At 42.8% G+C, this 12,517-nt stretch overlaps 1 protein-coding gene across 1 annotated transcript; it reads right to left on the bottom strand.

Annotated features, from left to right (window-relative positions):
• Positions 1-414: 414 nt before the first annotated feature.
• Positions 415-1,490, bottom strand: LOC113417833 (uncharacterized). Its single transcript, XM_026676418.2, has one exon. It carries the CDS (start codon positions 1,488-1,490, stop codon positions 501-503), a length of 990 nt encoding a protein of 329 aa, XP_026532203.2. The 3' UTR covers positions 415-500.
• Between the last annotated feature and the right edge of the window lie 11,027 nt (positions 1,491-12,517).

Raw genomic sequence — 12,517 nt, 5'->3', positions numbered from 1 at the left:
AACTGTATATTGATCCTATAAAAGACCAAGGATTCAATTCAGTATCCTACAGGATTCAAAATAGTGAATTGGATTGGCAGTTTTGAACATTAAATGATATCCCTGGCTATCTCCAATACTGCCAGGAGCCAAGAATTCAGTGTTGACTCTTCCTTCTTCCCTGTGTACAAATAATGATCCTGACACTTTTGGGTACCAAAGAGAAGCTTGACAAATTTTATTTGTTATTGTGCTTACACTGTGAAGTGTGTAACTCTGACTCCTTCTTTCAGTAAAAAGGGGAACTACCTTTATTGTACACTAAAAGCAGGAGATTAAAAAGAATTACCAGTGAGGGAAGAGGCCTTCTATTAAGCTACAAAGAGGTGGGACCAAGTCCGTGAGGTAATCTCATCCTTCAAGAGCACTGACCAATGCATTATAAAATCCAAGTAGCCATATTTTTTTGGAAGTGGGCTGCTCCTAATTATCATGGAAGGCTGCGAGTAGTTTCCACAACTTCACATGCCTATGCAAGGCTCACACAAAGGCTCCATTGCAATGTCTACTCGAAGGTTCTTATAGACCATCCCCTTCCACGCTCCAGTTTCATTAAATCGTTCCACATCACCACAGGGTGTCACTTTTTGGATTGTGGCAAGAAATGGTACGACCACACTATGCACTATATCCACCCAAAAGCTTGCTATTGCTTTGGTACTGGGAGGCACCTCCACCTTCTTGATTATGATCTCCAGAACTGACCTCACCAGAGAAAAGTTCTGCTGATTGCTGTGTGTGTACTTCACAATGGGTGTTGCATCCTCAATCCTGAAACTGCAGGAAGAAGGCAATCCCAGTCCCCAGAGGTGCTGCCAAATCACTCTGTCGGTGGAGTTGGTCACCCAGTTGAGGCCAAAGGTATGCAGGACTGAGTTCGAACTTCTGTTGTAGAAGATGTGTTTATCCACAAAATGACAATGATACTGGATTGGCAAAAGGTCATTCGGGACCACGCTTACGATTTCAAAAGTTGGGAGATCAATATCTCCAATCTGGGGTAGAAAAAGACAGGTCTCATCAGGAAAGAACTTGGCTGCTTCCAGGCCATCGAATTCTCTAAACGTTCTGCACAGAAAGAGACCATTGGAGGCCCGGAAGGCTACCATATTGTCTCTGAAATACACTTCAAAACTCAGGGATGGTTTTGTTGAGTACTGAACAGGTTGGATGGGGAAGATTTTTTCTGAACGTACATCCACTGCAGCAAGAAACAAACCTAGCCAGTTTTTCAACATAACCCTTCCGGATGGTGCTGGAATCAGCCAAAATTTGCTTGACTTTCTCTTTTCAGGTACGCCTTCCACAGCCCAGTGTGAACCATTGCCCAGTGAATCCCAGTACATCTTGTTGTCCATCTGGAAAGCCACCCCTTCATCTGCACCAAGGTAGGCTTCAAGCTGGCCCAGGCCTTTCCAGACTTGGAAAGCCATTAACTGAAACAGGAACATAGTGACTTTAATTCAGGCATAGGCTTTGATCATATTGAGAGTATCGCTACCACTCCAGTCTTAAAATCTCTACCAACATACAACATGCCAATGATACGAAAGTGGTACAATTGGCTTTATCCTGTGGGAAGTGGCATAGGCCAATTGATTTGAATAGGATAGTGTACATTTAAAATTTGTTTCTGACTTCATATGAGCACAATCTCTGCAATTCATTAAAGCAAGCCAGACATTGGAAGGAACTATGCAAGTCTAAAAAAAAAATGCTACTAAGTTTAAGAGTGATATTGGGAGACTCCTTAAAGAGCAGCATCCTACTTTCAGGTACATGGGGAAGCTTGATAAAAATTGGGCTGCTTTAATAAATGGCAGAGAAGTGCTATAGTCATACTTGTAGAAGGTTCAAAGCATTTTTAAAACATCTACAGCCATTATGATTTGTAATTGGCACAAAGTGTTTTTTTTTTTTGTCAGATTGAAGATCCAAATCTTCCTAACCAATGCAATATCATTTTGCTTCCAATTGGTTTGATTTTGGTTTGTGAACCCAGCCACCAATGTTAAGTATGTCAAATCACAGTACAGTGTCTAAATCTAGTTATTTATAGTTCACAACTGATGAACTTTTTTACACTTTTACACTTTTTTTGACCATCCTTTGACACCAATAGCTCAAAAACCCAGTGTCAGTGGGAAACACCCCCCCCCCCCAAAAAAAATCCCCTTGGAATTATGTTTGGCTGATTCATGGAATCCACTTAAGTGAGATTTTTTGATCCATCTCCTTTCAAATACAGAGCTATACTTCAAAGGTATCGTTTATTGGGGCAGTTGTCCATCTGCCCCCAAAAGGGACCTAGTGGTTGAAATGACTTGGTCTTTGATGAATGAGGAACTATGAAATGGTTAAGAGTGCAAACTGATAAATCATAATGGGGTGGGGTTGTTGTTTTTTTGCAAAGACTAAATAGTCCGGCTCAGCTAGTCACCAAACTCATGCCGATTCAGGCTTCAGGACAATATCATTACTTCCTTCCTCAACATTCAGATGGGTCAGATCTCAAGGCTTCCTTACATTCTATGTAGTCATCCCACTGGTATTTTAAAATGAGTCTTAACAAGGGCCTGTGCCTTCAATAATTTAGCAGTGTGGATTCTCACAACTGTCTTTCAGATGCTTACATGATCTTCGGAAGTGCCACATGCATGTTATGTGGACAGTAAGATGTTACAGGGGTACCTGGCAGACAGGCAACAGCCCATGACTTCTCCATTCCAGTTCCTGCCTACTTTGCTTCCTAAGGTACAACTTTTAAATGAACCCAAGTTCATTTCACCTAGTGCAATGCAGCTCTTGGCTCCTCCCATCAAGGCTTCAGCCCACACTGAACCCCTCTGTAAAGTGCTAACTCTTATCAAAGCTAACTCTTTTAAAAGTTTTGTGGTCCTTGCAGCAAGTCCCTTCCAAACTAGAAGAAAGGGGGGGAAAAAGAGTATATCACATTCATGTAACAGAGATCACCCACTGGAATTTTTCAGCGATTGAGAAACAGCTGAAAGTCTGGAAAAGTTTGGCAGTTTGCCACTTGGGCACCCTGAAAACTAGCAGAAATAGGGCAAGCTACCAACAGCTGTCTGTCCTGGAAGGAACAACTATACTTTCCTTCAAAGTATTTTCCTTCAATGTTGGCATAAAAGTGGAATATCCAGCTCTCTTTTCCCTCTCACTTTTGCCCATTCTTTTTGATTCTTCTGCCTATTGTTTTCTCCTTCCTATGCAGCTGGACAGCCTCTCCCAAGGGCCCCATGGAAAGTGTACAAGATTATGGATGCATTTACCTTTCTACATATAAAATAATCTCAGCAATTAATAGGGAATATTAACCTGTTCAGTGGAGATAGGTTTATGCTGGTACAAGTACAGTAACCAAACATGCAATGGAACTCCTTTGCCTTTAAGTATCCCATTACCAATATTGTTACCCCTACCTCAGTTAGGGCAGGGGTCTTCAAACTTGACAGCTTTAAGACTTGTGGACCTCAACTCCCAGAATTCCTCCTCCAGTCATGTTAGTTCAGGAATTCTGGGAGCTGAAGTTCACTAGTCTTAAAGTTGTAAAGTTTGGAGACCTCTGAGTTAGGGGATGCAATATTTGGATATTTTCACACCACTCAGTAATGCTAGATTATGTGCTCTGCTGTGGAACTCCAGCCAACTAGAGAAGGAAGTAATCCTCAGTGGCTTTTTCCAGAGAAGGGACAAGCTTTTGCTGCCTCTCAGATGTTCTCCAGAAGTACAGAGTAACAGCATTGGAAGAGATCTTGAAGGCCTTCTAGTTCAAGCAGGAAACCCTATACCATTCCAGAGCAACGTCTATCCAATTTCTTTCAGTGATGGTGTGAAACGAGGCAGGAAGTCTTTTGAGTTTCAGCAAGGAGCCAAACCTCACACTTCTACTCCACATTCATACAGGTGGAAGAGTATCAGAAGAATGTGTGATTACTACAATATTAAGGTCATCTTCTAGGCCCCTTTAAAACACATCTAAAGCAGGTTTTAAAGAAGGGGGGGGGAACTACACTCAGAAATCTAAAACAGGATTCACGTACTAGTCTGAGCCACTATTTAAGTACTACTATTAGCAGGGTTTCCTCAAGAGACTCTAGTTTGCAAAGCTCAATAGTCAAGTTCACATTCCACACTAAGCTAAAACCTGGTTTAGCCTGAAACATGGAGTCAAAGAAAGAAAGAAAAACACTCCATCCCCTCATAAAAATACTTACCACCAAAAAATCTGCCACAAGGTGAGTCCTGAGGAGAGTGGGGGAATAAAAGAATAGGTATTCTTGCTCCAGTTGGCCTTCATATATGCCTGGCTCAGTGTATCTACCAATCAAAGGCCAGCATGGGCCATTGCTAATTGATTGCAAGTGAGGTGATTATCTTCCAGTGCACTGAATAAAAGGGACAACAATCCTAAAGGGTGGGAGACATTTTCCTTAGAAATCACTGGTTTGCTACACAGAGCCACCATATCTTCTTGAAGATAAAATAGTCCTTTCATTCTTCTTCTTAGAAGTTTCTAAACTATTAAACAAGGCCATTCTTTCAAGCTTCATTGCTAGGACAGATGCATCCAGGGAATGATACAGTTCAATGAAACCCTTCTAACTGACCCCCCCACCCCCAAACTAGATTTTAAATGAATTTTTCTATAAGGTGGGTTCTCTATTGCTGTAGCTTTTTTTAAGACTTGTGGTTTGCTGACTAACCCAGAATGACTGGGATTATGCATCATGTTCAGGCATGCATCAGGACTGGCCAACCACAATGGCTTGAGTTCACATTGCTAAACCACCATTGAGTGAAAGGCATTAAACTTAATGCAATGAGCATGACTTGAGGTTTGCACTTATGCAATCAGTAAGAAAACCTTCAATAGGCACACATACTTAATTTGTGTCACATACAGCTCTTTCTTATAGGTAAAGGCTAAAGGAATCCCAAATGACTCCCATCTTGTTGAATTGTATCTATGTCTAGATTTACATGTTACCTTAAGTCATACATTTAATTCAAACACTACCATAATCCATTATAAGACCTAGTTGCCTTTTGGCTTAGTATATGAACCCATGATTACTTTGTAACACATCAGAGGTGGTATTCAGCAGGTTCTGACCAGTTCTGGAGCACCGGTAGCAGAAATTTTGAGTAGTTTGGAGAACTGGTAGGGAAAATTTGTAGTAGTTTGGAGAACCAGCAAATACCACTCTGACTGGCCTGCCCCCGTATATTCTTTGTCTCCTGAGTCCCAGCTGATTGGCTGGGTCTTCTTTTGTTGCCTTGCAAAGGAGAACAGAACTGGAAAGTAGGTTAGTGGGGTGAGATTTTTCAGTAACCTTCCCCCAGGAATGGGGACGGAACAGTATCCTTCCCCTGCCATGTCACCAAGCCACGCCCACAGAACTGGTAGTAAAAATGTTTGAATCCCACCACTATAACACATGGCTTAAGTTATATGCAATCTGTTTTTAGCTTACTCAGCCAACTGTCATTAAAACAGTTGCTAATCAATGTGTGAACTAAGTCACTGTGTAGCTTGTTTATTTGTAGCATAGCATTTGTGCCACCCATTGTTCTTAAAACATCTTTTAAACTTAAGAATGTGTCCCCAAAAAGTTTTGGTTTATTCAATAAATCATAGTTAACAAAACTGCATTAGTATAAATGTGAGTAATGGAGATATTGGGGAAAGTCATAGCATGGAGGGTAAACTGTCATTTTACTAGTTTAGGGAGGGGATTTAAGATGAGACCCCCCTCTCCTTTAAATTGGTAGATCCCTTAATTGATGTCCATGAAATTATTTTTAACAGTGATTGAACTCAAAAGAAACTTTGTGATAATTTTTTTAAAAATAAACCTTGATTCATTCCACATGTCTATTTATACAATGCAATTAAAAAAAACTTCAGGTGACTCTGTTTAATATACATCAAAATGTTAAATTAGAGCACCCAAATCTGAGTTGCATAAATCCTGATGGCCATTAAGAGACACGAGAAGTAACTGTTTTCTGCTTTAAAAATCATGGGGAGTTTTGCAGCCTAGGCTTTAACTACTGGAAACATGGAGTAAAGGGTGCAACTTCACAGGCCAATCCTTCCACCCTCCCTTTAACCTTTTGGAAGTCTGTGAAAACGTGGTTCTTCAGCAACCTTGGGGATCTAATGGGGAGTCTGAGCAGTGGTTGTATTATGTTTCGATGAGTGTCTCCCACAATCTCTTTTAAAGTGTTTTCATAGTTGTGATTTTGTTTTAACTAAGGGTTTGTATCAGTGGTGGTATTCATTTATTTTTTACTACCGGTTCTGTGGACATGGCTTGGTGGGCTTGGCATGGCTTGGTGGGTGTGGCTTGGTGGGCGTGGCAGGGGAAGGATACTGCAAAATCCCCATTCCCTCCCCACCCCACTAACCTGCTTCCCAGCTCCGTTCTCCTGTGCAGGGCAACAAAAGGAGACCCAGCCGATCAGCTGGGACTCGGGAGGCAGAGAATAGATGGGGGTGGGGCCAGTCAGAGGGGGTATTTGCAGGTTCTCCCAACTACTCAACATTTCTACTACCGGTTCTCCAGAACTGCTCAGAACCTGCTGAATACCACCTCTGGTTTGTATGCCTCCCGAAGTCAGATTTAGGGAGAAGTTACCCCGTTCAGAGTCAATAATGAAAATCACCAGATCCGAAAGAAGTCCAGCCAAACTCCCAGTTTCCTTGGCAGAAGTGGCTTGCCATTGGCTTCATCCAGGATATATGTCTGACTTCTCAATCTAGCCTACAGCACTATGAATTCCAGAGATCCCTGGTCTCTGTTCAAAATCTGTTTTCTTTCTTTTTTTTTTCAAGATCAAAGTTGTTTTATACTGCCATCTGCAGGACAAATCTGAAATAATTGCACCTTTTTCGAGGGATATTGGGGCGGTCTTTATTTATTTATTTATTCAAGATCAAGGATGGTTTATACTGCCATCTGCAGGACAAATCTGAAATAATTGCACCTTTTTCGAGGGATATTGGGGCGGTCTTCAAGGAAAATTGACCCTTGTGATTGGACTTTCTTACCGTTTTTATTTTTCCTGTTTCCCTTTTCAATACACAATTATTATTTGAAAATAATGTCATTTATTTTAAAAAAATCTATCAGGGGAAATAGAATAGTTCCAATTTCATTCAACAGAGTGATACTAGGAACAATTCTATTTAAACTTCCTTGAATTTGCGACGGATAGGATTCACATCATAATCCAAGGGTCATGTACTACATATGTATAAAATATGACTTCGCTTGATGTTTGAACTCAGCCCATATTGCCTTGGTATGATAAATGTTTCCTTTGTCCAGTCATGTCCAACTCTAGGGGACAGTATTCAGCTGAGTATTCAGCTGAGGGAGCTAGCGTTGTCCAAAGACATTTCCATGGCCATACGGCTAGCATGACTACACACTGAGGGGCAGAATGCTGTTACTTTCCCACTGAAGTGGTACCTACTTATCTACTTGCATACAGGAGCCTCTGTGGTGCAGTGGTTAGAGTGCAGTACTGCAAGCTACTTCTGCCGCAGCCAGCTACCTACAATTTGGCAGTTCAAATCCCACCAGGCTCCAGGTTGACTCAGCCTTCCATCCTGAGGTGGGTAAAATGAGGACCCAGACTGTTGGGGGCAATAGGCTGACTCTGTAAACCGCTTAGAGAGGGCTGGAAAACACTATAAAGCGGTATATAAGTCTAAGTGCTATTGCTATTTGCATATTTTTGAATTGCTAGGTGGGCAGAAACTGGGGTAAGTAATAGAAGCTCACCCCGTCACACGGAACTTGAGACTCAAATCCAGGCTGTCAGCTTTTAAGGGGATGAGCTCAGCATCTTTAACCACTGAACCATGTAGCATGTGTAAATGAAATCAAAGTGTAAGGAACCTAGGAGAAAAATGAATGGATGACTCACTCTGCCACATGTGGGCATTTCCAATGGATCCAGCAATCTTCTTCTCCGAATCTCCATGCACAAATAATCTAGATTTTGCTTTAAAAAATATTTGACCATTTTATGAAATTGTCTTTACTGCCCAGTGTGAGGAGGAGAGCTAAGGCTCCCCACCTCACCCCGTTATCTTGCATTATAAAAAGGGAAACAACTTCCAGTCCTTCAGAGGCAGATATTGTGAGAGAGGCTCTTTAGGAAGCTGGTGGGTTTTTCACTCACAACTTCTAAAGGGGAATTTGCCCTCACAGTAAAAGTATGAAAAAAACAAAAAACCCTGAGGTACAGAATCTAAGCAAACACATTCCTTCAGAACAGCAAAGCTACTAGCCACCAATTCACTGCTGCCCAGGATGGGTTTCCAATGTCTAGAACTTGCTTTGATTGACAGGTTCTTCATAGTGACCTTCAAGGAGAGATCACAATAGACACCTCCATCCCAGGCCCTACCTTCATTCTTCCGCCACCATTTCTCTCTTAGGTTTCACTTCTGCAGTGATGGCAGCGTATGACAGGAGAAACAATAGGGTGCTTCCTGACAAAACAGTCCGTGTGCTGAGGTCTTAGGGGGCACCTTCACATTCTTGGGTTTCATCTCCTGGGTATCCCTTCTCAGAGACACAGGTTGTTCCTTCGTCTGGGTGTTGTGTCTTCAGTTGTAAACTTCTCAGGAATTGTAGTCCAGGTAATTGAGCCTTTGCAACATGTGGGGGCCACGTCATAGTGAATAGGTCTTGGGCTGGAACTTCACTCTTGTTGATATTCTCTAGTTCACTGCTCCAAGAAGCAATGGTGGTATCTCGTTCATGAAATGAGTCACACTCACAAAGGTTAATAGCGATATCTCAGTTACGGTCTGGAAATAACAACAACATTGAGAAAATATGCCTCTGGAAAGCTGTCTTGTTGCCTCTATGGCAGAGGTGGTATTCATCAGGTTCTGACCGGTTCTACAGAACCGGTAGCGGAAATTTTGAGTAGTTCGGAGAACCGGCAAATACCACCTCTGACTGGCCCCGCCCCCATCTATTCTCTGCCTCCCGAGTCGCAGCTGATTGGCTGTCTCTTCTTTTGTTGCCTTGCACAGGAGAATGGAGCTGGAAAGCAGGTTAGTGAGCTGGGGAGGGAATGGGGATTTTGCAGTAACCTTCCCCTGGAGTGGGGAGGGAATGGAGATTTTGTAGTATCCTTCCCCTGCCACGCCCACCAAATCACACCATGCCCACCAAACCACGCCCATAGAACCGGTAGTAAAAAAAAATGGAATCCCACCACTGCTCTATGGTAACTATTATATAGCAATGTAGTGTATTATGTGTATTGGGCACACTGGATGGGTAAAGCTGGGGCTTTGCCTTTACATATTGGGCCAAGGAACATCCACATACCATTTCTCATCATAGCTTTTCCCAAAGGCAGATAGGTGATCCAGAATTTAGAGGATGCTGTCTTTTCCCTTATACTTTGGACAGCTCAGTTGGAACTAGGATCCTGTAAATTCACGCATTGTCCGTTGTCCATCTAGAAAGTTACCACTTCCTTTCTGTTGCTTTTAGCAACCCCTGGGGAAATGAGCTGAAATGGGAACAGAGATTCAATTCAGGAGAAGATCTTGAGGGCTGTCACCACCACTTCAATTCTGCAAACAAGAATTGTCTGAGAACATATAAAGATCTCCAAACCATGATGGAAGATTGGACTCCAGATTCTCACTCCTATTCCACCCACAATCACCCTTGTAAAGAATTTTAGTTCATATATGTACAGTATATTACAATTATATACTTTGCAATACTTCAACTTGGGAGAACTAAAAAATGCATGAAAAGCTCCTTGGCATGAAATCACCAGCCAGCAACATTAGACTTGTATTGCATAAATCACTGAGAACCACACATTGGAGCACTTCTACAGAGAAATGATTGAGTCTGTCATCTGCACCTCTATAATTGTCTGGTTTGGTTGTACAACCCAACAGGACAGACACAGACTTCAGAGGGTAATTAGGACTGCAGAAAAAACAATTACTACCAACCTGCCTTCAATCGAGGACCTGTAAACTTTATGAGTCAAAAAGAGGGCTGTGAAAATATTTAGAGACCCCTCACATCCCAGACATAAACTGTTTCAACTCCTACCTTCAAAACAATGCTATAGAGCAGTGGTCCCCAACCTTTTTTGTACCAGGGACCGGTTTCAAGCAGAAAAAATTTTGCAAGGACCGGGGGTGGGGAAGAGAAGAGGAGGCTTCGCTCTCGCTGCTCCACCAGCCCAGGAAGAAACTGCTTCAAAGAGCGGGGGCTTTTCTGTCGCCGCAGCTATTCCAAAGCGCCGTTTCACCCCCCACCCGCCCGCCCGCCGCGCGCGTCTTCAATCCACAGTGTCCGTTCTGCCTGCCTGCCTGCCTGCCTTAGTTTCTGGTTGTTTGGGAGCAGCTTGGCTGAGAATAATAACTATTCGCCTCTTTTACTCAGCCGAAGCTGTTCCGATTCAACCATTAACGAAGGCAGGCAGGCAGGCAGGCAGAACAGAGCACTGGGTTGAACCAGCGGGCGGGCGGGCGAGCAGCGGGTGGGGGTGGGGAGAAACGGGCGCTTGGAGGCGCTACGGCGACAGGAAAGCCCCCTCTTTGAAGCAGTTTCTTCCTGGGCTGGTGGAGGAGCGAGAGAGCGACTGAGAGAGCTGACCCAGAGAGAAGGACAGGCTTCAGTTGCTTCCTCCTCCCCTTCTTTCATTTGTGTCCTTGATCCCCGATCCCAGCAGCATTCACCGAAGGTGAAGAAAGCCGCCATTTTTTTTAAAAAAAATTCTTTGCGGCCCGGTAGAGAGTGCTCCACGGCCCGGTACCGGTCCGCGGCCCGGTGGTTGGGGACCCCTGCTATAGAGCACTGCACACCAGAACAACTAGACACAAGAACAGTTTTTTCCTGAAAGCCATCACTCTGCTAAATAAATAATTCCCTCAACCCTGTTCAACTATTACAAAGTCTCCACTACTATTACTGTTAATCTTGTCATCACTCCTCATCACCCATCCCCTTCCATTTGTGACTGTATGACTGTAACTTTGTTGCTAGTATACTTACAATTTATATTGACTCTTTCCTAGTATGATTGATTGCTTATTGTACCCTATGACTATCATTAAGTGTCGTACCTTATGATTCTCGACTCCTGATGAATGTATCTTTTCTTTTATGTATACTGAGAGTATTTATACCAAGACAAATTCCTTGTGTGTCCAATCACACTTGGTCAATAAAGTTCAGCAGATGCTCCGGATCAATATCCACCCAGTATCAGAATATCATATCTATTGCATTACACTTTTGATATAAGGGACAGAGTGAGTGGAAGATAATCCTTTATTGCTTGAAGCATGAGTTTTGATGGCCCAGTGGTTAGAATGCAGTATTGCAGGCTGACTCTGCACACTGCCAGGAGTTCGATCTTCACCAGCTCAAGGATGACTCAGCCTTCCATCCTTCTGAGGTCATTAAATGAGGACCCAGATTGCTGGGGGCGATATACTGACTCTATAAACCACTAAGAGAAGGCTATAAAGCACTGTGAAGTGGTATATAAGTCTAAGTGCTACTGCTATTGCTATTCACAATTTTCCTATTCAAGTCATAGATTGGGGCCATCTGCACATTTCTGTGAAAATGAATTGATCTTTAGAGAGGCATACTGGAAAATATTATAATGTCTTCTAAATAGTCTCTACCTCTGCTTTCTCCCTTGCCCCCCCCACCCAATCAAAACTTTTTTCCAAGTCAAACAGGACTTCAGGATATACAGGTGCAAACAGGATTCAGAGGGAATCCACAAGTCTATTAACCCAGTCTGTCCCCCTTACAGCCCAAAAGCTGGGGACTCGCCATGATGAAATGTTTCTGTGGTCTTCACAACCAGTAAGTCAGAAGAGGAAGAAAGACACTGAGGTCAGCCATTGCATCATTTGAAGTGTTGGAAGCAAGTTGGACAGGAAAGCTGGGTTTCAGCCTCATACTGAACTGCAAATAAGAGTCCAAAGAACTACACTGGATCCTCTTCCTCCTTTTTACCCTTTGATACAGAAGATCTAAGTTTCCATCCAGTGAGAAGAAGTCAAGTACTTTTGTCAATTAAAAATATCTCTGGGAGAGCCACCATAACTCAAATAGTATCTCCAGTGATGACCTGAAGAAGTTTCACTTCTTTATAAAGGCCCTCCAGAAGGTTAAAGTAGCCAAGTAGATCCAGGGATATCTTCAGTTGTATGCAAACATTGCTCAAAGCTGTACTGTGATTTATTTGATAGTACTTTACCATGAGCTCAGCCTACTGTGAACAAGTCAACAAACCCGATTTAGCAAAACGTGTTAACCTGATATTAGATGGAAGAACGGGGATAGAATCAATCCTGACTCTAGAAAGGCCAAGCAAGTTTTCTGCTGCTTACTACTTTCCACCACTGCCATTTTCCAAAGCACCAGAAGGC

Source organism: Notechis scutatus, chromosome 2, assembly GCF_049901735.1.
Source record: "Notechis scutatus isolate UNSWTSFEM ecotype Mainland chromosome 2, rNotScu1.2, whole genome shotgun sequence".
Lineage (NCBI taxonomy): Eukaryota > Metazoa > Chordata > Lepidosauria > Squamata > Elapidae > Notechis > Notechis scutatus.
Note: the sequence above shows the minus strand (reverse complement) of the source record. Positions and strands in the feature narration are given on the sequence as shown.